At 36.0% G+C, this 27,119-nt stretch overlaps 1 protein-coding gene across 1 annotated transcript in view; it reads left to right on the forward strand.

The window, feature by feature from the left end:
* PHF20L1 (PHD finger protein 20 like 1) overlaps nt 1-27,119 on the forward strand; it is a 58,008-nt gene that overhangs the window by 19,148 nt on the left and 11,741 nt on the right. Inside the window, 10 exon segments of the mRNA XM_050708568.1 lie at nt 4,537-4,619; nt 8,170-8,422; nt 10,398-10,583; nt 10,790-10,996; nt 18,263-18,481; nt 18,677-18,733; nt 19,994-20,098; nt 23,919-24,083; nt 24,513-24,694; nt 26,640-26,739. Of these exon segments, the coding sequence (XP_050564525.1) occupies nt 4,537-4,619; nt 8,170-8,422; nt 10,398-10,583; nt 10,790-10,996; nt 18,263-18,481; nt 18,677-18,733; nt 19,994-20,098; nt 23,919-24,083; nt 24,513-24,694; nt 26,640-26,739 (1,557 nt within the window).

Raw genomic sequence — 27,119 nt, forward strand, 5'->3', positions numbered from 1 at the left:
TCCAGCCACACAATTTTCTGTATTATTATTGGGTGAATTTGGTGTTTGTACAAGTTCTTAACGTTTTCTTGAGTTTGCATAGCTCCACTGTAAATTAACACTTCTTTGGAAAAAAAAAGTTCCATTTTGCCCATCAAGTAAAATGTTGCTGAAAAGTTTGCAGTATGTTTGTAAAAGTATGCAGCGGTAACCTTCTAATCGAAGCAATGAAGGGCTAAAAGGTTTTGGGTTTGTGTTTTTTTTTTTTTCAGTGTCTAAGGAATGCACTTTCTATATTTATTACTGAAAGGAATTAAAGGACAAACATATATAGATATGAAAACTTTTATACAACAGGAAATCAAATACTTGAAAAACGATCTTTAAAATTTGAAAAATGATCTTTATTCCAAAGTTCAATGGAAATCAACTTAAATACAGAAAAATTATATCAACTTGTGTACCCTCATTCCCTAGGCCTCTCATAAGCAAAGTGTATTTCCAGTATTGATTCTGTCGGTATTTAGAATGAGGCAATATCGTTGTGCCTGGGCTGGGAAAGTATCATAATACATTCAAAAAACTAGGTGAAAAATTTGTGATGCCCATCTTAAGAGAGTGCCCCTTGGAAGATGGTAGGGATAGAAATGCATTCCAGTTTTTGAGTAAATAGCATTTTGTGCGAAGTCTGACAAACTGTTCTACACTACAGGTGAGGTGTGTTTTTTATTTGTTAGTAGTTTGTGCAAGGTCATTTATGTAAAAAGTTGTATTTAAAGAATAAGGCAAAATTAACCTGGTTTACTAACCCGATGAGGGTTTCATTTTTTTTCCTGACTTGTTTTGGCTGTTGCAACCTTTCCACAGATCGGCTGCTGAGGATGTTTAGTCAGTTTCCTTATGAGTATGGTTCTATTTCAGTGTCTTTCAATCACTATTTAAAGCTAAAGGGAGTAAATAAATTTAAATGGCCCAGTATGGAACCACGTAAAGGAATTGGTCTTCAAAAAAAAAAAAAAAATAAAAAAATCATAGCCTCCAGAACTCCCTTTTCTGGAAAAGCTCTTATTTAGTACTGAGTTTAGTTAATGGATGCTTGACCTGATCAGCCACATTTCTGCTCTCCCTTTGCCCATACTGTGTACACACTGAATCAAGCCCCAATTTAATTGCTGCCCAATGAGCAGTAGGAGACAAGTTATGTACTAATGGTATATTACATTTATCTCTCCCTCTCTCTCTCTATAGAGGGATATACAGAATACACAGCCCTGATAATTTCCTTTCCATAGCCTTTGAAACATTAGTAGCAGAAGATACCAAAAACAGCTGAAACTTCTGCAGCTCTAGAAATGATATTTTTCTGTGCCAGTGGAAGGTTTCCCTTTCCTAAGGAAACATTGTAAGGGAAAATTGTAATTCAATGGACTCTCATACAGACTGAACTTAATAATCAGAGTATACCTTGCTGCCATGGACTTCATTAGTTTCAAAGCAGTTCCTGTTTGTTTGCCGTGAAAGTGTACTCTTCTAGTTGAGAATGTTCCCATTCTATGGAAGTGAACTTATTCTTTAATTATAAGATGAAATTTGTCATGCTTGGTAGTTATTCTGTTAACTGTTTTCTAATTAACGCACTTCTGCAGCTCATACAGTAGTGTTTTTTTTTTTACTGTTGCTTATAATGGAGTATTTTGAAGTTGTAACTATTGCTGACTAAATTTTCTCTTGTCTACCTGCTTATTTTCTGTGCTTGAATATCTGTATATAGTCATTTGTCTCTAGGATGAGCTTTAGTGTATGATTTGAAGGAAGGTTCTGTGTTACGCAGGCATACCTCTCAAAGTGGCTACAAAAGAATAATAAAACTCTGTAGCTGTTAGGAAAACATTCCTTACGCAGTGGCTTATGTGACTGCATTGGGAACATAGAGCAAATGAGGTGGCTGTAACCAGCTGCTTGAAGGGAACTGTTTTTCTGAATTTAAATTTAAACTCAGCAGTCAGTATTTGTTGCAGGAGGTTCTCTCTGTCTGCCCCAAGGGCTGCATCGGTTTCTGGTGTTCTTTGTTCACTGTTTAACAAAATAAAATTGTTCCCTGTGCTTCTTTTTCTTTCGCTACTAAGGGAAATTACATTTCCCAAAGGTGAAGGATATCTTCTGCTAAGCATGTATTAATGTCTTCTCTAATTAGTTTTTGCCTATGGAGTGCCTGCTTCCACCTCTCCTGCTACTGTACTGATACCTAAAAGAACATCTGCAGTGAGAACAAAACACTTCTGCCACCTCATGCTTTTTTTTTGTACATGTTACTGACCAGAGACAGTGAACTTGCAGTTAGTTCTGCTGCTCTAGAAGCTTGTGGAGTTGTTTTGTCATTGTACTGGCCTGGTGACTGGTTAGAGAGATGCCTAAAGGGGTAGAGAAGAAGGAAATAAGGGAAATATATTCACAAATCTGACAATTGAAGTTGGTTTCATGGTTTTACTTGCTGACCACTGAGCATCTAGCTAGAAAAAAAATGATCCCATAATGTACATGAGTCATTTTTGCTTTTGACACATTTAAGCACTGTCAGACAGGAAGCTGTCTTCAGATTTACATTGATACGGACGGTATTTTGATTCATCTAAGAAGACTTTTAAAAGAATTAAGCAATAGTTGTTTTATTAAAATTACTTTTTTTTATACTTTGGGGATTTTTGTTAAGGCAGACAGAAATCAAAAAAGGCCTTATGAAAGGGAACTAATTATAAATGGTTTAGGATGTGTGTAGTATGACATGCAGGGTAATGATCTTTTTCCTTTTTTTTTTTTGCAAAGGTTATGAAGCTTTTATGAGGCCTGATGTCAAATCTTAACTGATAATGTTTGCATTAATATAATGGGGCTAAAACGTTTCTACTTTGCAGTTAACTTATTTAGCTGTAAAGTCAATTAGTTTTCGTCCCTTATTATACGCATGGTGTTCTGAAAAGTTTACTTAAAACGTCACTGCTTTCCAGTACATTGAAGCATGACTTAATGGAATGTAAAAAATAAATGAAAAAAAGTGCCTAGTATTCTTGTGGAACACTGGAAAAAAACAAACACACATGCCCATAGAAAACAGCGTGGCATTTCAGTAGAGAGCTAACACATTTCAGTGTCATACACATTTCCTGAGAACCCTGGCTTCACTAATGTGTAATTTCCTGGCCATTGTATTTTGTAAATTAATTTTGGGCATATCTAATTTTTCATGGAACGCAACAGAATTTCTTCCTTCTCTCCCTTAGAATCTTTCAGCTCAAGTTTGAGGACTTAAACCCTCCACCCCCCGATACTGATGTTCCCAGGGATTATAATGGCAACTTCAGTTTATATTTTTATTTTTCAGATAATTATCAGTTCTGCTTTGTCTTATGACATAGAATTTTTCACTTATAGTCAAATAGTTGAAGTTAGTGTGTGAAGTAGAACTAGCTACCCCTGCACATGTAGGGCTACAAAGATGGTGAAGGACCTAGAGGGGAAGACGTATGAGGAGCGTCTGAGATCACTTGGCCTGTTCAGCCTGAAAAAGAGGAGGCTGAGGGGAGGCCTCATCGTGGCCTACAGCTTCCTCACGAGGGGGAGTGAAGGGGCAGGTGCTGATCTAGTCTCTTCAGTGACCAGCGATAGGACCCGAGGGAATGGTGTCAAGCTGAGGCAGGGGAGGTTTAGGCTAGACCTCAGGAAGAGGTTCTTAGCGGAGAGGGTGGTTGTACACTGGGACAGGCTCCCCAGGGACGTAGTCACAGCACCAAGCCTGTTGGAGTTAAGAAGCGTTTGGACTCTGCTCTCGGTCATATGGTCTGAATTTTTGGGTAGACCTGTGTGGTGCCAGGAGTTGGACTCGATGATCCTTATGGGTCCCTTCCAACTCGGGATATTCTATGTAGCCAACAAACAGTTTTTTTATTTCTAAGAATTATTCTCATATTGATGTTAACTTCCCTTTTATCAGTAGTAGTGATACTGAATAGGAATTCATTAAGGAAATAATTGTATGCTGATATATTTGCTCCCAATATGGTTTTTGTTACTGAGGTAACTTGAGAGCTCTACTGCCAAGAATATTAATTTGGAAACTGAATCCCTTGTTCTATTCTAAGCAAGGTTTGCATGTATTTAATAGAGTTAAGTAGACATAGTACAAATTCTGATGGGAATTTCTTAAAGACTGGAAAAGGGAGAGGTAGAAGAAGATTATAAATTATTTTCATCTTTCAAAGTTTAAGTAACATAGCCTTCGTTTTAAAGCTCAAGCACTTGGGCTTTAAGTGGATGGTAAGACGTTATTTTTACAATTGATTGCTTTTCATCTTGCTTGTGGAAGTGCCAGAGAAACACTTCATCATGTTAGCAACCTGGTTTCTTCTAATTAAAGTGTTTAGCTTTGTGTTGAGCTGTTTCAGGGAGAATTATGTTGTAGAAACAAGCAGACCATATTTCTTGTCTCATAATTGTGCTCTGTTTTCCACAAATCCTTATTGCAAGTTTCTAACGAAACATTTCTGCAATTTTTCTCCGAAGGTTTATTGGCATCCAAAGCCGTTGTTGCAGATGGTGCTGAAAAAAAGGAAGGCAACAAAGAAACAGCTCCAGTCCTGGAGCAGGTATGAAATGGTAGAGTTTGATTCTTTTGCGAGGTTCCCACTGGAGTGTGCCATGGAGATATAGTACCTGCAACATTAAAATTTCCCCTTCAGATATAATAGGGAACTGAAAATTGACCTTATGTTTACATTTCTGGCAGAGCCAGAAGTATGGAATTTAATTGTCTCAAAATGCAGCGTTAATCTGAATTTTAGTAATGAGATTCTGTTAGTTTTCTGCAACAAAAATAAGTGGAGCCTCCATGCAGCAAATGCTAGGAGGCCAGCATCCCAAGGTCCAGATTTGTAGCTGGAACCATGACTAGCTTAGGAGAAGGCCCTTACACAAATTTAATTTGTGTTTGAAACAGGGTTTTTGACATCAAGTAGAACTTCTTTTATAAGAAGCTTATTTTATATTGTAAGAATTTGGCGTTGTAGGCTTGTACGTGTTTTATGAACTGCTCAATGAGCCATACATTTTGCAAGGGTGTGTATTTTAATAAATACAAAAAAGAAACATTTTAAATAATGTTAAGGGTCTGATTTTTAAACCTGCATATTTGCAGGACCTGAAAGCTGCCATTTTATCTTTGGCTTATTCCATTTTGTTCAGGCATTGCTTGACTCTGAGTTGTGCATTGTCTTGCACATTAAAAGGGCTGAATGCCTAAGCATGGTAAAGCAAGCTAAGGATGAACGGTAGTATTGATTCAGGACACCTTTGCTTTCCAAAGGTTTTAAATCAGAGCCTTAATGTAGTTTTAATACAACTTTTTTGTATTCATTTTTCTTTAGAAGTAGCATTTGAATAAAATAGCCTTGCTGCCCGCACTTCTTAAAAGAGCACTTCTGTTCTTAAGCCCCGGCACACTCTGAATAGTCCCTACCCCAAAATTTATTTGATATTTTGGTTGTACTGGTTCTCTAGAGCTGATAACATAATTGCATTGCTGTGGTTTTTCCATTGATGCTGCATTGGATGCGAGTTTTGTCAATGGAACATGATTTTCTGTTTTTAATGCTGTCACCGTAACGGCTGTATGAGCCACTACGGTGCCAATGCATTGACTGATATTTTGCAGAAAGGTTTACAGTGTATTGACATGACATTCCATTTCTCAAATTTTTGCATATTAAATATGCTATGGTTTTACTGCTACTGTGTGTGATATCTTCAATGTGCAAAAAACTGTGAAATGGCTTACAGCATGTTGTTTTTGGAAGAATCATTACAATGTAAATCTTACCATGCAGAATCCCGTTAAGATGAATGGGACTTTGTGGTTTACATAGACTGTGTATGCAACAGTATAAACTACAGTGCATATTTACTAAAAAAATAAATATATATAAAAAAAATTGTTACTTCTTAGACATAGTAACTCGGCTGTTTCTGTTTTGTTGATTAGATATTAAAAAAAAAGATGTCTCTGTCATTGTTTACATGCTAATGGTCTGAAAAAAATAATTCTTTTGAAATACTGGTTAAGCTCTTTTAAAGAGGCATCAAAATCCCAAAATGTCGTATGCTTTATCTTCTAACTAAAAAGAGAAACCCCACAAGCTTTCAAATGAGGGGAGGAAAATTTGAGCTTAAAGCTATTTTTTACTAAGTTCTTGCCCAAATCCAAATTAAAATGGCCGAGTTATAAACCTCCCCAAAAGGTTTTCCAATAGCAAAGCCGGCACCCCTTAATTAGAGGTTTTGTCTGCTACTGCTATAAAATTGAATGGGTAAAATACCTTGTAGGGTTTTTTAATAATGTAATACGGAACATGGTAGAAGTATTCAGGCCAATAGCCGAAAACTTACTTTGTTGATGGAAGTATATTTTATTTATATTTATATATATATATTTTTAGTTTACAATTGTCTTAAACCCAAAACCTCAGACAATTAGTTGCAGATACAGTAGTTTATTTAACTGTATTAGGGTATGTCATGTTATATTTTCTTTTGACCAAGACCTGCTTAGATGAATAACATTAATTCGTTAAGGTTTTTAATGTTAATTTGTCCTGTTAAGAGGTTGAGCACCTTATCAAAATATTAATTTAATTTTTTTAATCTTGTTTAAATAACTTTGTAATTTGAAAGTAATGGATGCTGTAGTAATTAATGTCTTTCACATCTGTGAAGATGAACAATAAAATTGTTTATTTACAAGTTACGACTCTAATTAATTTCTGGTAATACCTCTCATAACCAGCATAGGTATACTCTTCAGTTCATGGAGTTTTTTATTTAAATGAATAAACTGCACTTAATACATGTGTATTATGGAGTTATTCAAGGTAGAACTGATTTCTGCTGAATGGGACATTTTGCACTGGATCTTTACGTGGTACTTGCAGCCAGCTATTGATATAGCATTCAGGGGTGCCCTTTTACATGCATCGAATGTGCACTTATGTTTGTTTCCACTGGAACTCTCCATGTTCCAGTGGAAAGTATTTTTTTTATTTAAAAAAAAAAAAAAAAAAAAAACCAGACCCAAAGCCCTCAAATAATCAGAGATGTGACATTTCGTTTTAGCTTGGATAAAGTGGTGTGCACATTCTAGAAATAGCTTTCTACTTCGCTAATTATGGCTTTATAAGATGATAATGTGCTGAGTGTTGTAACTGGGATGAGAGAGGGGACAGGTTTAAGAAATTATGTTCAGATACTGTAATTTGCCTTTATTGGGCAAGTTGTGTAACACGCACAGTTTATTCAGTAATGCAGAAAGTACTTCCTGCTAAAAATCTAAAATGCTAATGTCTGTCAATGCATGTGAATTGCCTAAAAATAATACTTAAGTACGTGTGCTAAGGGTGAAAATTAATAATTTTGGAAAGCTGCATCATATATTGATATTTCTTCAAAAACTGTTTTAACTCTATCTGCTCGTTTTTTTTTCCTCCCACAGTTAGCAATCTATTTAACCCTGTGGTGCTAGAAGTTGTGATTTCTTCATGTGTTTGCACAAGCATATAATGTGGTGAAATCCAGACTCCCAGCACTGAAAGGGGTTGTGTGAGAGTGTGTTCAGTGTTTGGAAACTTTTTCTTGTTTTCAGACGTTTCCTTAAAGGAGCATTGTCAACTTTTTCAGATTCTTCTCTCAATATGAAATTTATTTTAAAGTTTTCCCAAGGAACTGTTAAATTATTTGCTCTTACCATCACAGACCGGTGCATGTATTCCAGCTTATGACAGGTATTCTCCAAATTAGTGTGATAAAGCATTTCATGGTCCCAGTATACTGAAGATAAAAGGGACAAGCTAAAATGACGTTGGATTTTGAAATGAGAATCCACAGAAATAGTTTTCTTTTTGTCTTCTTGCAGGTATTTCAAATAGTAAGGAATGAGGGTGTCCTGAATACTGAAAATAATTGATAATGCTCCTTTAAAAATAAAAGTTTAATGTGATGCATTTTAAATATTTTTCATTTGTACTGAAAATAACATTTCTTTAAAATGTATTTTGAATACTAAAGTTGCTTTAAATCGATCAAAATAGAATACAAGAACTACAGTGAAGAAACTGAAATAAAAGTATCAATTTTTTATTATTTATTCAGGAGATTTCACCTAAACCACAAAGTCAGAAAAAAAATGAAGCTGATATTAGCAGTTCTGCCAACATTCAGAAACCTGCACTGTTATCCTCAACTTTGTCTTCAGGAAAGGCTCGCAGCAAGAAATGCAAACAAGAATCTGGAGATTCTTCTGGGTGTATAAAGCCCCCTAAATCACCACTTTCCCCAGAATTAATACAAGTCGAGGATTTGACGCTGGTCTCTCAGCTTCCTTCTTCTGTGATAAATAAAACTAGTGAGCACAGACATTTTAAAAAACATACCGTAATTACTTTTAAGAGATATACAGAAAATAACTTTTGGTTGTAAATGGATATTGCATTTAAAAATGAATCTGCTTTTAAAATAGGGAAAAAAGTCAAAACGGGAGAGTTAGGGGTAGCTCACTATTTTTAAAAAGTCAAGTTAGATAATAAGGCATATGAATTTCTCTAAAAGAAATAATACATTTATGTATGAGTTACAGCTTTTAATGGTTGACTGACTTCCCCTCTAGCATAAATCTCCACATTAGTGTTAGGAGTGATACAGGAAAAGTCAAACCTCTCTTCTGAAGGGGCCTGATTCATTAAAAAGAAAAGACGTACACTTGGGTTGTGGGATCTTTCCTGCTCTAAGAAATGTTGCCTTCGGCAGATTGATGTGCTGCGCCTGTTGGCGGTGACGTTCTTCACCTTTTGTGGTGTTTCCCCCAAATATAGAATGAAAGAAATGATGTGCTCAAGATCTGGGGTGGGGAAGTACATAAATCAGTTTTCATTGCCTCAGAGATATATATGCATCAGTTGCATTGATTTGCAAAGTACTAGAATGCTGTTCATCAGAACAGGGAAAGATTTATGATGCCTCCTTCAATATGCTAATTTTTGTGGATGTTGAAATATTTCTGTAATTTCTTGGAGACAGTTTTATTGCTTAGGGTCAGACCTTGTAAAACAGGCTGTTTGTTGCCTGGAGAACACTAGATGATGAGGCCAAGAGTTAAAATAAGTGTGGGTTATAGGAAGTCAAAATCTTCGTACCTCTTTTGCTTTAGGACAGTGATTTAAGAATGGAAGCATATACCTGCATCGTGTTTTCCTTAACCTTCATTTGATGTTTCCCCTTACGAGATAGGTTTCTTCTAATCTTTTCTCACAGATAGCTTTAAGTGAATGCGAGAGCAAGGTGTACAAGTTCAGCCATCTTTATTTATTCAGGAAACATTGGTTTAAATTATATCTCTAGTTACCCCCACGAATTGCTGTGACATGTCTTTCCCCTTCTTCCCCTCTTTCCCTCAAGATGGTAAGTAGTTTTCTTTGAGGATGTTTTTAGCGTTATATTTGAAAAAGAACCAATTTAAAAGTTGGTTACTTAAGTTTAGATCTTGTTAGTGTTGTCTTTCAATCTTTGGCTTCCAAGTCTTTACCACCTCTGATAGAAATTTAAGTCTTGCCTTCTGTGTCTTTATTTTTAAATTTGTGAAGCCCTTACTTGAAAAATGGTTAAAGAAAAAGAGAGAATAGTGATTTACAGTGTAATGATGACTTAAATGTGTTTTTTCCAAGGCAAATGTCTATAAAGCTTTACTAAAGGGTAAAGGTTTTTACTAGGGGAGTGTGTTTTTTTGTTTTTAATGAATCAGGCCCATATTATCCTATATCAATCCCCCCATTCTTTTTTGTTTGTTTTTGTTTTTGTGAGATTCTTGAGCCTTCTTATTATGCCATGCATTGGCAGTGAACATTTTGAAGATAGTTGGGGTATTGATATCAGGTCAGGAGAGGGGTTATAAAATGAACCTCTGCTTTTGCTTATTTATTTAAGCTTTATGTTACTAGTATCCGTGACTTTTAGATCTTTTAACTGTGGTCGTTTGTTCTGTTTACTGTAAAATCCTGATGCTCAGTTCCTTTATAAGCCTACTCTCATGGTTTCTGTGGGGGAGTTGCTTATGGTAAATACACCGTTTGCCTAAAACAATAGTCTTTATCAGTGGGGAAGCAGATGCCCTATTAATGTTGAATAAGCAAAAAGCAGAATCATGTCTCAAGCATAACTTTTTCTGGTAGTCACAGTTTTTAATTACTTTTAACAGTCCTGCTGTGATTACCAGTTCTGCAGATAAGAGCTATTTAAAGCACTTCCCATCTTTAGAACTCTAAAATACTGCGGTAAGATGATCGTATCTCTCTCTGCTTCATGAACATTGAAAGATCTCTTTTTAGGTCCATCACAACCACTGAATTCCCCTAGATCCTACAAACATAGTCAACGGAGAAGAAGATCACAACGTTTAGCCACTTGCTCGTTGCCTGATGATTCTGTAGAAAAAGTTTCTTCTCCCTCTTCAGTTACTGATGGAAAAGTGTTCTCCATCAGTGCTCAAAACCAACAGCCATCAAAATTGGAGGGTAATGTATCTTAATCTAATAAAGAACTGCCCAAGAGAAATTGAATCATGAAAATTAGACCTTTCATGGTTTTCATCTAATGGGACGTTTTGACTTATTGTCGCTAAAGCTGAATGCTGTTCGTATGTTATGTAACGCTGCAACCCAAACTGTTGTTTGTTGGGCCTTTGTACCTTTTTTAATATTACATTCTTTCTTTTGTGTAGTACCCGATGTTGCTCATATGTCACTTGAGAAGCGTGGACCCTGTCTCCCTCTTGATTTAAGCCGTAGTTCGGAAGTTTCAGCACCATTATCCACAGAATCCACTTTCCGTAATGAATACCCCAGTAAAGACAAGGAAGATATTCAGATGATTACATATCTTTCTTCCAAAGCAGTAACTGATGGAAGAGTAGCTACAACAGCGTCAGGTAAAAAGATCCAGTGTACAACCAGTTAGGTTTATAGTTGCAGGATTAAAACATGCATGTATTCAGTCACACAAAAAGAGGGGATAAACTTTCTTTCTGCAAGCTTGCAAACCTACCGCTCTTCCTGGGGTCCATCCGTCTGGATATTCTTTGTCTTCCACTAGCTTTGAGCTGCTTTAGCACTTTTTCCTAACATGCCTTAAGGTGGATCTGATTTAACCCTACAGAGGACGTATAGAATATAAGATGTAGTATTTATTTCTAAAATATTTTCTATTGTTAAAACTGGTAAAAAAAAAAAAAAAAAATATATATATATATATATATTATATGGCTGTTTACTAACATACTAATATATACTAAATATATACTCATTTATGTTGTGGCTTCAGCTTTAAATATAGTAGAGTTTTGAGAGGCAGTCAGCATTTTTCTACTTTTGCTTCTGTTTGCAGTGGAAATTTTGTCATTTGCCTGCTAGGAAATATTAATTGAAAATATTTCTGAAAAATCCTCTAAAGTTTATATAGATTTGGTTCACCTTTGTAGAGCCCAATACTGGGATGAAGGGCTACATCTCTCTCTTTAGCAATTTAGTGGGCGCTGTGGTTTAAGCGAATCACTTGGACAGAGGCAATTAAGAGATTTGGGGAAGGGATTGCATTGTGATTTGCAGACCCTAAAAATGAGTCCTTTCATCCAGTGTGTTAGGTATCCATATGTTTTTTTCGTACACAAGCCTCTTACATGGGTGAGTATCATACCATGTTCTAATTGACTTTACTGCGAAAACTAATCAATCAAGTAAGAGGAGGGAAATTATATAAAAATTAATAATTATGCACTTTTGGGGAACTTACTTGGTAAATGTGATCAATAATAAGGGAGGGGCATTGTGACCATAAAGCATATAATTACGCCATTCTAAAAATATAACTGTCTTGTTTAAGGAGAAGAAATAAATCATAACTTCGTGTTAAGCTGCCAGCGTAGCTGACTCTAGGTCAGTGAAACATCTTGTTCAATGTACACCCCTTCTTGGGTGTCTGCCCATTGACTCTGTGTAAGACGGTTGCTTTCCTGAGTTCCAGCATAACTCCTTAACCCGATGCGGAAAAGGCTGAGTAGGATTCTTGGGTCAATATTGTGTAGATTAAATTAGGTGATTATAAATATCCCTTCTCTATCTCTCTCTCCTCTCTCTCTCTCTCTCTCTCTTTCAAACAACAAAATCTATTAATCTCTTAAACTAATTTGTCAAAATGAGCGCTACGGGAATTTCTAATGAACTGCTTTAAAAACTTTTTAAATCTTTAAAGCTATAAAAAAAATGCTACTTAATTTCTCAAGTTAAACCCTGTGACAATCTTGGTGTGCCTTTGACATACTGTATAGTGGTAGAATCATGAGTTCCTGCGAAAATTACTTCTGCAAAAGTCTTTTTAATCTCATGCCTTTGGCTAGTAGGAGAAATGCTTTTGGTGGATGTATAATTGGCCGCTCATACAAGATCATAAAAGAAACCAACCACTTCCAACTACTATCTTTGTCATTTATAAGAACTCACTTCAGTTACTAGGAATTTAACTTCTGGGTATTTTTTTTCCTGATATGTTTTTTGGATCATTTAGTGCATAGTTAGTGATTGGCGTTTATTTTGTTACTAGCATGGGACTGACTTGGGAATGGAGTAGTCTGGTTTTAAACCCTGTTTCTCTTCTGCATCAATGAGTATCCTCTACCAGTTGATTCATTGAGCAGTGTCTTAGTCTTGGCCACAGCAGAGTCTAACCAAAGAAATAACATTTAATGTGTTGCCACCTTCGTTTATGGCTCAAAACTTTGTGATATGTCCATATACTTTATGTTGGTGAAAATCATGCCCTGACACAGCTTCTGGTAGTACTAATAGAGTCTAGAGTTGGAAAATGGAAGCACTTGCAACGTGTGCTGGAGGGATACAGTTTGTCCTATTTCTACGTAATTTTCAAAGTCATAAGCTCTCAAGAAATTGATTTCCCAGCTACCTCTTTGTCTTCTAGACAGAGCTATATTTTTTCCAAATTTTTTTTTGAGCTTTTCTCCATGCAGTAGGACTTTGTCTTGAGCTTTCACATGGACTTCGTATTCTGTCCAAATGTTTAAAAGCTTTGAAAAGTATACAAGCCAGCAGCCACTTGAGCAGTGTAATCTTTGTGGGCTGAAAGGTTTACATAAGCAATTAGTATCTTGAATTCAGAGTTTTTACAGAAAGTTTTGGAGATTAGTTACAGAAGGTAATTCTAGAGGTACTGCTGACAGAAGCAGTTCATATTTATTTAGCGTTCATCTTGGGCTTCTAGCCTCGGTGAAACCCATTTCTCTAATATCCTTCTCTTTTCAGAGAAAGATGAAAACAAATGTAGCTTTTATGTTCGGGTTTGAAACCTCTGAAGTTAAACTTTACACTGTTGAATGGTTCTCAATTCATGTTACTTGAGCACATGATTACACTAATTTCTTTCCTGCTTCAAGAGAGTGGATAGTCTACCCTGCTTATCGCTTCTTTTCCATTTCTAATGAACCTCTTTAAGCTATGGCACCTGTAGCCTTTAAGCAATCTAATATGTAAAGGAGAAATTTCCCAAAGCTTTCATTTATCATTCCAGGCAATGCTTCAAAGTACTGAGCAAAGTTCATTTGAGTAATGCAAGAACATCTGCCTGCATAAGTGTAATTTAATGTATTGCATTGTTTAGCCATATATATTGCGACTATACAGTTTGAGAACTCTGGTGTAAAATCCAATTTATTCTGTAATTATCTATTTTTCTTGGTTTTTAATATGAAAGAACTATTTTAAATCTGTCCTTTTATGGTGTTTCTACTGTTTATATTTTATTGAAGCAGTCTGGACAGATTTAGTTTTCTAGATTTTGACAGTAGTGTCGAATTTGCAAACTGTGTTTAAGCTGGACCTGCTGTCTTTTGTAATCATTGAAGTAAATAACGATAGATAGTTTCAGAAATTATGGAGGTAAGTATTTAGCCTGAAATAGCCTGTTATGATAACTGACCCTTCTGAGCATAGCTGTAAGGAGGTACTGTTTAGACCCAGAAATGTAATTTGTGACTTTGGAATTTCAGAAATCTGAAGGGCTATCAGTTGAGCAAACTGAAGAAAAAGAAAATTACCTTATGAAAAATAATAGGGAGGGAAGAGAGATGCTGAAATACAGAAACAGAAGTGGAAACTCATAGTATTGACATGTAGATTCCTTCACGAAGTCATTGCTCAAAATGAAGAGCTTGCCATTTCACAAAGGCAACGCAAAAGCACTGATCAATTCCTGCAGTCTTTAGGTTACGTGACAGTGCTGTGTTCTTCAGTAGCTGATACGCTGCTATTTAATTTTTGAACTGAGGTACTGCACTGGCTAAAATAGCGTATGGGTCCACTTGTGATTGCCTACTAGCGTGCACATACAATTAAGAATCCTTTCTTTCATTTGTCAGTCTGCTAGCTAACTGTAGCTAACTCGCTTTTTTGTCTTAGTCTTTTATAGACCTTCTATTCACAGTCAGTCTGTATAGAAGCAAAACACTGCGGCATTCCAGTTCTGACTAGATGAAGTTCAGATCATTTTACAGTTGACACTTTTCTTTAAATTCATTATAATATTTTTTGTACCTCTGTGCCCTTTGTATTAGTTCACCTATTACATACTGAGCAAACATAATTTAAAAAAGCAATCTGGGTTTCAATTTTTACATTGAAGAAAAATTGTTACATCAATACAACAGCATGAATATAACAATGTTGTTGTTATCTGTTACCCCTTGTTGTAGCTCAGGCTAGATAACTTTGCTCTCAGGATAGCATTAGGTTAACTGTATTGGAAAAATTCACCGCCCCCCCCAAAAAAAAATCACTATACTTTTTGCATGGTTTTATTAATATGTGCACTGCAGTAGGAACAAGAAGGTACAGATATGTATGATTTTCAGAAAAAGATGTCACTTTTTAATTAAACTCTTGCCAGTGTTCTTGGTTATGCTGCTTTTAAGAAGCACCTAGTGATCTAGACCTCTTGTTACAAGCACTGTTAGTTTTATTCCAAATATCCACTGTCAGTCAGCTTTGCTCCGTACTTTGGACTTCTGCCATTTTCGCTGCCCTGAAGTTCCCAGCTGGTTCTGTCGGGTGGGGTTCTGTGGGGTAGCTGTGTGAAGGCAAGAACACTTACATCCTCATCCTTCCCAGAGGGATTGTTTTCTGCAGGGTTTCGTTTTATCTATTGTATTATTTAAAGTGTAGTTTGATACCAGCTTCAGCATCCTATGCACTGGAAGTTCAAAACATGAAACTGCCTGTGATGGAACCATGAATTATGCTGGCCATGGTATGATTTCAGTTGCACATTAATGCAGATGTTGGTATTTCTGTTTCTAGGAGAGTTGAAACATCACAAGCCACGTAGTGGAATATCATGCAACAAAATAAGTTGCTTCACATAGGTGTAATTTATTTTAATTTGCTGGACTGGCAAAAGCAGGACCGCTAAGCACTTGTGTGCTGCTGCGTTTGTACCACTGCAGTCTGTTCTCTGCCTGCGCTCGCTAGCGAGGCTTGTGCTGCTTTTACCATGCTAGCCTAGGAGAAGTAGCATCGGAGGCGTGTTGAAAAGCAAACTAGAAATAGCTGTGGTTTGCAGTTCTTCTTCATCTGAAATCAGTCTTTTTGTGATCTTGGAGCAACGACATAATCATTAGTTTGGCGAGTCTCATCTCCAAGTATCTTTCTCCCTGCTGTTAATTGCAGACCTCCCACTCTTCACTTGTGTGGGAGGTGCCTGACTAGACTCCTGAACAGGGATAAAATGGCAATTAAAAATAACAGTTAAAAAATATATGGTAACATCTCCAGCAGGGACTTTGTAAAATATAAATACGTATTTGCCATGTTGTGTTTGTTACTTGCCCTTCAGACTATGATTGTCTTTATTATTTATAAGGCATAATAAATACATGGTTAAAAATGAGTTTGCAAACCTTTAACATTTCATTAGGATTTGGAAATTAGGAATTCTCAACCTATAATGATTTCTGTAGTATTAGTATAAGTAAAAGACGAGAATAATGTAGCCATGTATGCAGGCATAATAGTAATTTCGCTTTTCAGGCAACTATAGAAATGCAGTTTAGAGAGCTGTGTCATCGAGGTGGATATTTGTGTGACTAGCAGATTTCTGCCCATCGTGAATGTTCCCTCAAACAGTTATTTAATTACTAGCTGACTACTTTCTCAGACATGTCTGAGCTGAAAATTGAGATACTAAAATTTGTGGCTAGTAATATCAGAGCATGTTTGATTTTCTGAGATCAGGATTTCTTTTCAATAATGAAAATTAAATACTAAATTATTCAAAATATACAATCTGGCACTAAATTTTCCCTTGAAATTGTTCAGAGGGAGCTGAGCTGAACTTTTCATCAAAATAAGTGACCTAATCAAATTATGTTCATTTGGGCGATCCTTTTGTGTCTCCTTTAGAAAGGAGACCAGACGGTGATAGCATCATGATGTGGGGAAGTGCCACTTCTGTCTTTTACTGAGGTGCTAAAATATATTCACTAGTGACAGGTGGCAAACCAGTTCAGTCCTGCAACAGAGAGAAATGCTTACTAGGAAACCAAAGGAAGAAGTAGTTGGTACAGTGTTTTGTGTATGCCACTGAGTTAAGTGCCTTGGGAATAGAAAAAGACAAAGCTTAGGTGGTAGACCAGGCTAAAAAGGATTACGGTCTCATGTGAAATGGTCGGTTGAAGCTACTGGAAAGGCTCAGGTAGTAGTCGTGCAGCTCATGTCTTGTCTTCAAAGACAGCACGCAATTGAGCAGCTGCTTTTGGCTGCTTGCTAGATTGCATAGCATAGTGAAGTCTTGCCTCTTACAGCTGGCAACATCTGGCATTTAAAAATGCTGTGTGGTCTGATTTTGCTTGCTATTGCTTTTGCTCCTCCTGCAACTTTCTCACTCTATGGAATTTTGACCGTTTTCCTGGGGAGGCTGCATAGGAGCTGGAGTAAGTTTCATGTGAAGTGTAAGACCAATTGGGTTTGTTTGTCCAGATCTGGAAAGCAGCTTTTTGGAGCCACCACCAAGCTGTTAACTACCTTTTCCCACAGAATTATAATTGATGAATTTACTAAGTTATTTTTAACAATGTTTGTTTAAATGCTTTTTTTTACTGAATATTGTTTTTGTTTTAAAAAAAAAAGGCAGTGCAGAAAACTCAGAGAACGTATCAGATCAGAACCTGGCTTAACACCCTGACTACTAGCATGTCTCCTTCGGGATTTTTTTTTGGGGGGGGGGGGGGGGGGCAGGAGGGAGATTAAGCCCCTTAAGACTTTGGAGAGCTGTGTTTTTGTACAGCATTGTCCTCAAATATTCTCAGTGTCCTGATGAAGATTAGGCTTTCCTAATTATGGTTAGATGAGATTTAACACTCACGATATTGATGAACACAGTAATACAGAGGTTTTTGCAATATCAGTCATGTTCTTTACAACTAACATTTGTTTTAGATTTATTTGAAAATTACTTTGTCCTATTGGATTATAAATATCAGCAATGAAATTCTAATTATAGAGCTTTATTTTACCAAGTTTATTTCCTCATTTGCATCTACAGAGGTAAAGAAACTGCCACCTAAATATCTTGCACTAATCAGTAAACCTTGCAATAAGAATTGTCATTATATGATTCTGATTTCCAGCATAGTAATTTGCATGTAATTCAAATATGTATCAAAAGCATGAAAGACTAAATAATTGAAATATTACTAGAGTCAATGAAAAATGTATTAAACCAAAGTGTAAATGCATAGTGCTAAAAATCTTTGAGAACATAGATTCTCTGTTCACATGATGGACCAGTAACTTAAATAATGTTGACAATATTAGCACTTTTACCCTTAGTGTTGACATGGGTTTCTATTACAATGGAATGAAAGGAAACAAAAAGGCTTAAAAATAGCAGCAAAAGTGTGTTTTAAGCAATAAAAATAGTTGAAAAGTGAATGCAAGTGTCAAAGTAGACAAAGAAACCTGTGGCATGTATTGTCTTGTATATAAGACTATGGTCTAGGCATTCATATGCAGTAATTACGTGTTTAGTGTGATGATATTATTACCAATACATGATGTTTCAGTGATCTGACCCAGCCAGTGATCTGGCTGCAATCCTTACCGAATGCCTAGTAAATCTGTCTTCTTGTTTTCAGCACCCTCGTCCCATGTACATGCCTTACATCTGGAAATGCCTTTAACCAGTAGTCTAAAGTTACCCAAAGGGAGTAGTAAAAAAAAGAGGTCTTCCACATCAGTGAGCTCTGAAGGGACAGAGATACAGTACTCTGTGCCCATAAAGGAGAAATGTTTTGAGAGTCTGAAGGAGAAAATATTAAAGAACGTGATTGAGAAGGACAAGCATTCAGAAGTTGGTAAACTACAATGCTTTTTGTTTCCAGTGCTTTAGAGACTAAAAGTAACCGTAAAGTGACATTAAAAACATTGTATTGCTTGTATGTTTCTTATTTTATACCAATAGAGCTGTTTACAGTCTAATGACTTTTACAAGAAAGTGGGTCATCAGCCAGACATCGCACTAATGTCTCATGTTCTTCTTAAACTTGCAGGTGCGGTGAGAATAGAAAGAAAAGGAAAACTGGAAGAGAAGAGTTCCACAACATATGGTATGTACAGAGCAGTAATATTTTTATGAAAAAAGGAAAAGTCTTTGCTTTATGTCTCTGAAGTATAAGTGTAACAGTGTAAAACGTTTCTAGGGCCCAGCTTAATTTCTTTTGTTTAGATCTTAAAAGCCATTTATATATATATGACAAGTTTATAGTAAAGGTATAACTGTAAAAGAGGAAAATTAAAGTTCCTGTAACAAGGATTTGGATAGTACCTGTGGGAGGCCCAAGCCAAAACTTTTTTTTTCAGTTGAATTAGCGATACTGCATTTATTTCCTTGTATTGACTGCTGAGAAGAGGGAAAAAAAAATGTGTTACTAACAAAACATTTGTTAATTCTTGAAAGAAAATCAGAAGTAGAGGGACTTTTGTTTTCCCTGGTTTAAAAAAATTATGGTTATAGACAGACAAGAATTCACATGTGAATTTGCCTTGGGTTTTCCAGGTGGGGAAAAACTGTGCTTTTGTACTCCACAAGAAGATAAGACTCAATATATGTTTAGGAAATAATCCTTAAACACTGATTTAAATCTTACGTTTTCCATAACAAGTCAATTTCCTCATTACTTACCTTGCTGCTGGTTGCTTATAAAACAATTATGGCCTGACAGTGCTGTGGGATACCTTTTCTCTGGGGATAATTAATAGGATAGATAGAATTTTTCTAAAATGAAGTAGTTATCTTCATGCATATGTCAACAGTGCTTGTGAGTGAACTTCAGCGTAAAAAACATACCATAAATTTCAGTCAGAATCAGTTTTCTATGAGGGTGCCTCTGTGCAATAGAAAGTGCTGACAGCATCAGCAGTTCTGAGTTTTGTGACACTGAAATTTCCTTTAAACGTGTTTCACCCTTATAGAAAGTAATTTAAGATGACATTATCTTTTTGTTTGGAATCTTGCACTTCTGAAAGCTTTCTCTCATGCCCAAACCTTTTTGTCGTAAACCGTAAGTTAAATAGCTGTTATAGACGTTTAAATAACATCACCTATTTCATGTGCTTTGTTGTACCTTCTTCTGCTCTGGTATCTGATGTGGAAATACTTAAAATTGTTGAGAGAGACTGTGTTATTTGAACTGTTCTACCATCAGCTAATAAGAGACACACCCAGCATATCAAGAAATTAATTGAATTGTGAATCTTGCTAGGAGATAGGACTAGCTTGAATTTAAATGTCATGTTTATGGTAAGCCAAATGAAGCAAGTATTTTGGAGTGGCACTGCTGTTTTGAAATGTTCGATTTTTACTTCAGGTAAGAGGAAAGAAAAGGAAAAGGACAAAAAAGAGAAAAAGGAGAAAGATCATAAATCAAAACAGAAAAAGAAGAAGAAAAAAAAGAAGAAATCTAAACAGCACGGTGAGTTCAATCTGCATTTTTTGAAAGTGAGCCAAACCACTTGGCGTATTTTGGGGATAAGATATTAAAATTTGTTTCTCAACAATATAAATATAAAATTTATAAATTTCAATTAATAGATTTTGGCCTTAATGTTGAAACGACATGAGTCTATGACTTCGTTTCTGTATTTATGGCCTGTTGTCTCTATGCCATAGGCATAGACTTTTCATAGACCTTTATTCTTGAAAGGATATGCAGATTATAATGCTTTTGCTTTTAGTCTCTTTAGACTCTTCATTTGAAGCTCTGTAAAATCTTTATCTTGTTTGGACATTGCAGTTATTCTAGTATTCAGCCTGTTGCAGTCTGTTCTTAATAATGAATCCATAATAGTTTCTACATTTGTAAAGTACAATTTTTTTTGGTGGTAAAAAACAAATCTTTTAGACATCTTTTTTCTCCTTGGTTGAGAGGGAAAACCTCTCATGGGTGAGAGGAAAACACCTCTGTGGGTGTTTTCCTTGAAACACCCATAAGCATGAGGTTAAAAGTTTTGACACCATCCCTTCTGTAATTGTCCTTGGTGTGATTCTTGTGGAAAAACTGGACAATTTTTCTTATTTAAAAAAAAAAAAAAAGTGATCCTGCTGACAAGTATTGTCTCTTTCATCACATTTCTTTCCCTTCTTGTATTTTATTCCTGTTTTCTTTCCCTCCTTTGGTTCTTTTCATCTCCTATTAAATCTTTTGCATTTCAGTGCAGCCTCGTTTGCAGAATTATGACAACGTAAATAACTGCACGGGCAAATGCAGGCTCATTCTGTCTTCTAGCCAAAGATTAAACTTTATTTTTTGTGTTCTATACCTGTTTGTCTCAAAAAGTGTTTCAGGACTTAAACTACTTGTTTTTCTCTCTCCTGTTCTGTTCTGTGTTTTTTTAACATCTTTATTCAAAAATGTAGACTTACTGTGCTTATCCAGTTGGCTCTACTTTTATGTACCTTGAGAGGGTTTTGCTAGATATCAGTTGAAACTTTGATTTAAATTTCTTGAAATATGAGAAAGTGAAAACTGAAAACGTATTAAATGGATTTTTCCATAAACTTTTCTCCAAAAGCATGTAGAAGAATCTTAGGCATTAACAGGAGCTTCTGACCACAGACTAAAAAGATGCTTTACCAGTCTCTAGAGTGATTAAATGTTTTTTTTATCTAAAACGTGTACTGTAATGCAGTACTTGAACTGTAGTAATCTAGGCTTCAAATACTTTACCATCTTGGTATTGGAGTAACATAATTTTCAACTATAAACTTTGGTTGCTTATTTTACCTGAATACTATTGGGAATTCCTTTACCTACGCTCAAAAAGTATCTAAGTATTTTCAAAAAGATTCTAGGAAAATCTAGGTATGCAAAAGTCAAAGGGGGGAAAAAAATCCAACACTTTATCAGTTCTGTCTATTTCATCTGTGGCTATTACAACATGGCAAATTAAGTCAATGCTTTCCACAGGCTCCATTTTTAGAAGATACTCAAAAGTAATGTGTCAGTACCTTGTATAGGTCAATATCCGTAGGAGCACTCTTAATAAAGTTTGATAAGAGTAAGAAAAATGTTTTATGCTCTTCTATCTTTTGAGTATATGGCAGACTGAGTGTTGGTATAAAAGTGTTTGGAAAGCAAACTTGCATAAAAGTAAGGAAAATAATGCTTGAAGCATTAGACAGGTTTTTGGAACACAACTGGTTTAATAGTCAGCTACCAAGTGAAGATACAGATCTGAACTGTGTTTAAAACTACAAATATATTTTCTGTAGCTGAAGAACTCTTGCATAGTATTGCCCCGAAACTTCTGTTTCACGTATTTCCAAAGAAAGGTAAGCAGAGCAGTCCTCTGACATTTTTGGTGTTGAATACTGGAATTAAGTTGAATCAACAGAAGAAAAAAAGGTAGTATACAATATAAAATGTTTGAGGAGTTGGTCAGACTGATTTTGCTCCTGTGAGCATGTGATACTTTGCAGTTTTGCAAAGGGCCGTGCTTGAGATATTCCTCAGCTTCCCACTGTCTGAGGGTATGCGTGTTTCTTTGGTTCCATACAGCTCCAACATGCAGTGGTTTCTGAAAACCTTATTGATTCAAACTGATTGAGATAAAGTACCTCTTGCAAATTTAAATCAGAGCCATTGTCCCCAGTATTGTTCTTTTGTTTTACCGTCTTGAGATTGTAAGGTTTTTGTTTGTTTGTTTCTCTCTCATTATTGCTTTGGCTAATTTGTCATGATACTTAGAAGCTTAACAAAGATACCGTGATTAGGTTTCAGCTTTTAGGGGCCATATGCAATGTTTGTAAATATTAAGAGAAAACTATGTACCTCCCAGTGTCCTAACAAACCGATCTTAAATCTAGATGCAGAAGGCAGTGTGAATAGAACTTCAGCATTTTCTCCTGTGCAAATTTATCTTATGAAAAACTGTTTCAAGCAATCCGGAGGCATTATGTCTGGATTTTTTCACTGAGAGAAAAGAAAAATGCTTTGGCAGGTTCTTACTCTAGTGTCTGACCCTGAAAAAGCTCACTGAAAAATGATCCGTCAAAAGAAGCAGTATTTTCTTTCTCCAGAACTAGCTTACCCTACCTTCATGGTATGGGCAGAAATGAAAGTGTGTGAGGCACGCTCCATTCCTTTCAAGTCAAAATGAGGCATTTAGGGGAAGAAGATGGTGGGGGCACGTTATATGCTTCAGATGAGTATTGTGCAGGTCTTCTAAAAAAAAAAAAAAAAAACAACACCTTTTTTCTCTTAGTATACATGACTTACACTGCTGTACAGAAAGTGATGGCACATTGAAAACTGCATATTAATTCTGTCATGTTTTAATAACTACCTATAGCTGAAGTAGCCAGGACTGCTTATTTTTGTTTTCTTTTGTATACCCAGCATTTTCTATTGTCTTTTTGCAAATACTTACATGCCTTTTCAGTCACACTCATTCATATAAAGCCTGTGGAAAGTAGGTAACTTCCTCTTGTTTCAGTGAAGTTGATAGCAATACAACATAATCAACGAGGGGGTTAGAAGACTGCATATTTTCATATCTGTTCCTGACTCCGCAATGCTTAAGGAAATGTGATAGTGTGGTTTTGACAGAGAAAAAATATTAACAGTGGCTTAATGGAAAGTATTTAGGAGAGCAGCAGATTGTGGAACTCATTGCTAGAACACAGGTGGTAGCAGTAGTGCTTCTACAGAATGATGAAGATGCAGAAATACGACCATTTCTATTCAAAGTTTTAAGAGTAGATGGATAGCTACTCTTACTTAGCGTTGGACTTACCTGGTTGCTTTCTTCAGTCACTGTGATTAAGAACATAAGCAACATTCCTTGAGACTGTTGCAAATAGGCTATATGTTAGAGAAAAATAGATCATGCTGCTTCTGGCCACCAGCGAGAGGCAAGGCTGCTGCAGCGCCCTGTCCCCAAATCCAACCGGTAGCAAGGCTGAAAATGGATTACCACTGGGTGCAAGCGCATGGAGTGTTCACACGAACACATACAACCAACAGCCTCATCCAGCTCCCCTCTCTGGTTGAGCAGGATGGAGGTCTGCAAGTGAGAATATATAAATATACATTATGGTTCATTATGGTTCTTACTGGAAATTTCTGGAAAAACTGTCTTGAAAAGCATTTGCCATTTCATGTTCAGTTTTATCATTCTAATACCTCAGTGCTGATGCTCTTTATGTCTGAACATAATGTTGTTTTCTTATGGTTTTTTTTCATTTGTCATAAATTTTTGTAACATCAGCTAATCCTGTTGTTAACTTTTCAGATTATTCGGATTATGAAGATAGTTCTGTTGAGTTCTTGGACAGGTGCTCTTCTCCATTAACGCGGTCCTCAGGAAGCTCTTTGACTTTGCGCAGCATGTTCTCAGAGAAGAATACATCATACCAGTATCCAAGAGCTATCTTGTCTGTTGACCTGAGTGGAGAAAGTAGGTTGGCTGAGCGGAAACTTTCAGTTCGTAGGTTTAGTTTCTTAGGAAACATAATAAATAAATAAACTGATTTTAGCTATAAAATTTTTGATTTTTTTAACCATCTTAAGTTTTTGATTGTAGCTATAAATATGATGGCTAATTTATGCTTCATCTATTTAAATCAAAATGTTTGCACTCCTCAAGCTGTTCTGCATTGTGCTTGCTTTAGTTAAAGATTGCTACTCTGCTTCTGATGCAATCACATTGCATTTAAAGGCATTTTGCAGAGGTCATCAAGAAATCATAAAATACCAGCAGCGCATTTGAGGGTGACTTTTTTGGTATATACAGGTTAAGACTTTTAATTGATAGAAGAATAGTTTTTTTTTTTTAATGCATGTTTTTGCACTCACAATTTCACATTTGTTTTTTTTTTTTTACTAGATCTTTCAGATGTTGAGTTCCTGGATGATTCCTCTACAGAGAGTTTGTTGCTTAGTGGTGATGAATACAATCAGGATTTTGATTCAACTAACTTTGAAGAGTCTCAGGATGAAGATGATGCTCTCAATGAAATTGTTAGATGCATTTGTGAACTGGATGAAGAAAATGGCTTTATGATTCAGGTAAAGAAATTGAGGGGGTATATTTTCAACGTGAATTTTGTGCTTGGGAAGATACCCTTCTAAGGTGTTGGAGACCGAAGTTAAGTAGAGAGTTGTAAATAGAAGTGACTAATAATAACAAAATATTTCTGTGTTCTGCACTTCACGTGATTCTCTCCAGTATATGCAGAATTTTTTGTCTGGGATGGGGTTCCTCTAACAATTTGATATGTAGAACAGGTTTGTAAGGAAAGGTAATCTTTTTGCATATAGACAGTTGACAAAGTTGGAAAAATGTATGCTTTTCCAGACACAAAATTTTGTTTTCTGTCTATAGACCGTTCCAATTATACCAGCACTTCTGGTTTGGTCCTTGCACTTCGCACTATATTATTTGTAGACACCACTCTACTCACTGTAAATTTACCTCAGCTCTATCCAAGACTGGTGAATCTTGGTATAGATCTCTGCCATACAGATGTTAATATTGTTAGTATCTTTGTGCTGTGATGCGCGTTTCATCTTTAGATAGCCGTTCTCAAACAAGAAATGACTAGCTCATTTTAGAAGCTGCTAAGAGTTTAAATAATATTTGGAATAGGGGAAGATAGGAGAAAACTTGCCATTTGAAGAATACATGGTGTCAGCTGCTGACAGATTGCAGCTGCTGCTGCTTATGTATTTGTACTGCAGTGAAAGAAGCATCTTTCATCTAGTAACAAATAATTTAAAGTCATTGTCTCAAGGAATTTGTGTGATTAGATCAGATGCAAGCAAAAGTGAGAGATCAGATGCAAGCAAAAGTGAGGAAGAAGTCAGTTGTCAGTAACTTTAAAAAGATGATGAACTTCTGTGGTTTTTGGACTCAAAGGACAGGTTGGTATTCAGCTATCAATGTGGTACAGTTTCTGTTGAAAATACGGAGCCTTTTTAATTGAGATTTGAAGGAAGCAAGAATTGGCTGCCTTGTTAATGGACTTGTAGTCTTTTGGAAATGGAAGAAAGATCTGAAAAACAAGTACACAAACTGTCCCTGGGAATGCATCACTGAAATGTAGTGGTGTGTTGGAAGAATTCCGCAACGATAATAACATGGAAAAAATGGACTGATGTAGAAATTTTTGGAGAGAGAAGAGGAAACTGTGGCTATAGTGGTATGACGAGGAAAGGCAGCTTCAGTGTTCTGAATATGTTGATGTTCAAAATGCATGTCAAAACAGAGCGGAGATTTTCAATAGTAAAACAGCAGATACTTAGGAAATAGGCAAGCACTGAGCTGAGAAAGGAGGAAAATGTACTTACAAGTGGTAGTTTCCTGCCCATTTCTGAAGTCCAATGACAGCCTAAAGTTGATCACTTACCTCCTCTTCATGCATTGTCTCATTGAGAGCAACCAGTTTACTGTTTCTAGGCCTTCATGTCTTACCACTTCTCTTTTGCTCTCCTGTTCTCTTATTTCTCCTCTTTCATTTTCTCTTCATTTTCTTTTTCTTTTAGATTTTCCATTGGTGCGATATTAAAAACACATCTTTCTAGCGCACTGGAGAGATGCTTTGTAAATATAAATAATTAAACTGAAGAGTTTTCTACTTTTCACTGTTATGCTGTAATGTATTACATTATCTTTCTACTTTACTGTAATATTATACTCCTGTCTTATGTTTCACTACTAAATATTTAGGTGCTAAATTGTTATAATGTTGTAATAAAATGCTGTTAAATATTGCATCTTCATTTTTTTCTCCAGTCTGGAATTTGTGGTTGAGGTAACTTTCAGAACTAAAGCTACTTCTTAGCTTGATGTCTTTGCCTACCCAAACACAGATCGCCCAAATAAAATTATTTTACTCTTGTCAGCTATTTAAGTTAAACTGCCCTTTGAGTTGTGATGATACGAGAGAGAGCTTCTGATTTTTGAATCTGCTTATCTTAGTTTTAGTTTTCGCTTTTGTTTTTCTGATGTCAGTGTGAAGAGTGCTTGTGTTGGCAGCACAGTGTATGCATGGGATTGTTAGAGGACAGCATTCCAGAGCAGTACATCTGTTATATCTGCAGAGACCCACCAGGTATGAGTAAACCTCCTTTATCTGCATCTGTCTGCTTGGGATTTTTAGGCAGATATATGTTGCTTAAATTGTTAAAGTTCTGTCTGTTTTGTGTTTATATGTTACAGTTCTTTGGGGAAAGACTTGCCCTGAGCAGAGACTTACTTTCCTGTCAGTAATGTCTTGTTCAGCTATGCTAAATCTTCTACATGATTTAAATTACCATAACTTTAGTTGTTGAAACTTAATGCCCCCAAGCCTTTAATGTCATTATACTCTAAAAAGTCTTTGTAAACTAAACATCCTTGTTCAGTGACCTGTTTTCCATATACTTGGAATCACATCTGTTCATTTAAATATTCTTTTGGAGAAAAAGGACTTATTACCACATTACACTGTGT

Source organism: Cygnus atratus, chromosome 2 (assembly GCF_013377495.2).
Source record: "Cygnus atratus isolate AKBS03 ecotype Queensland, Australia chromosome 2, CAtr_DNAZoo_HiC_assembly, whole genome shotgun sequence".
Taxonomy (NCBI): domain Eukaryota; kingdom Metazoa; phylum Chordata; class Aves; order Anseriformes; family Anatidae; genus Cygnus; species Cygnus atratus.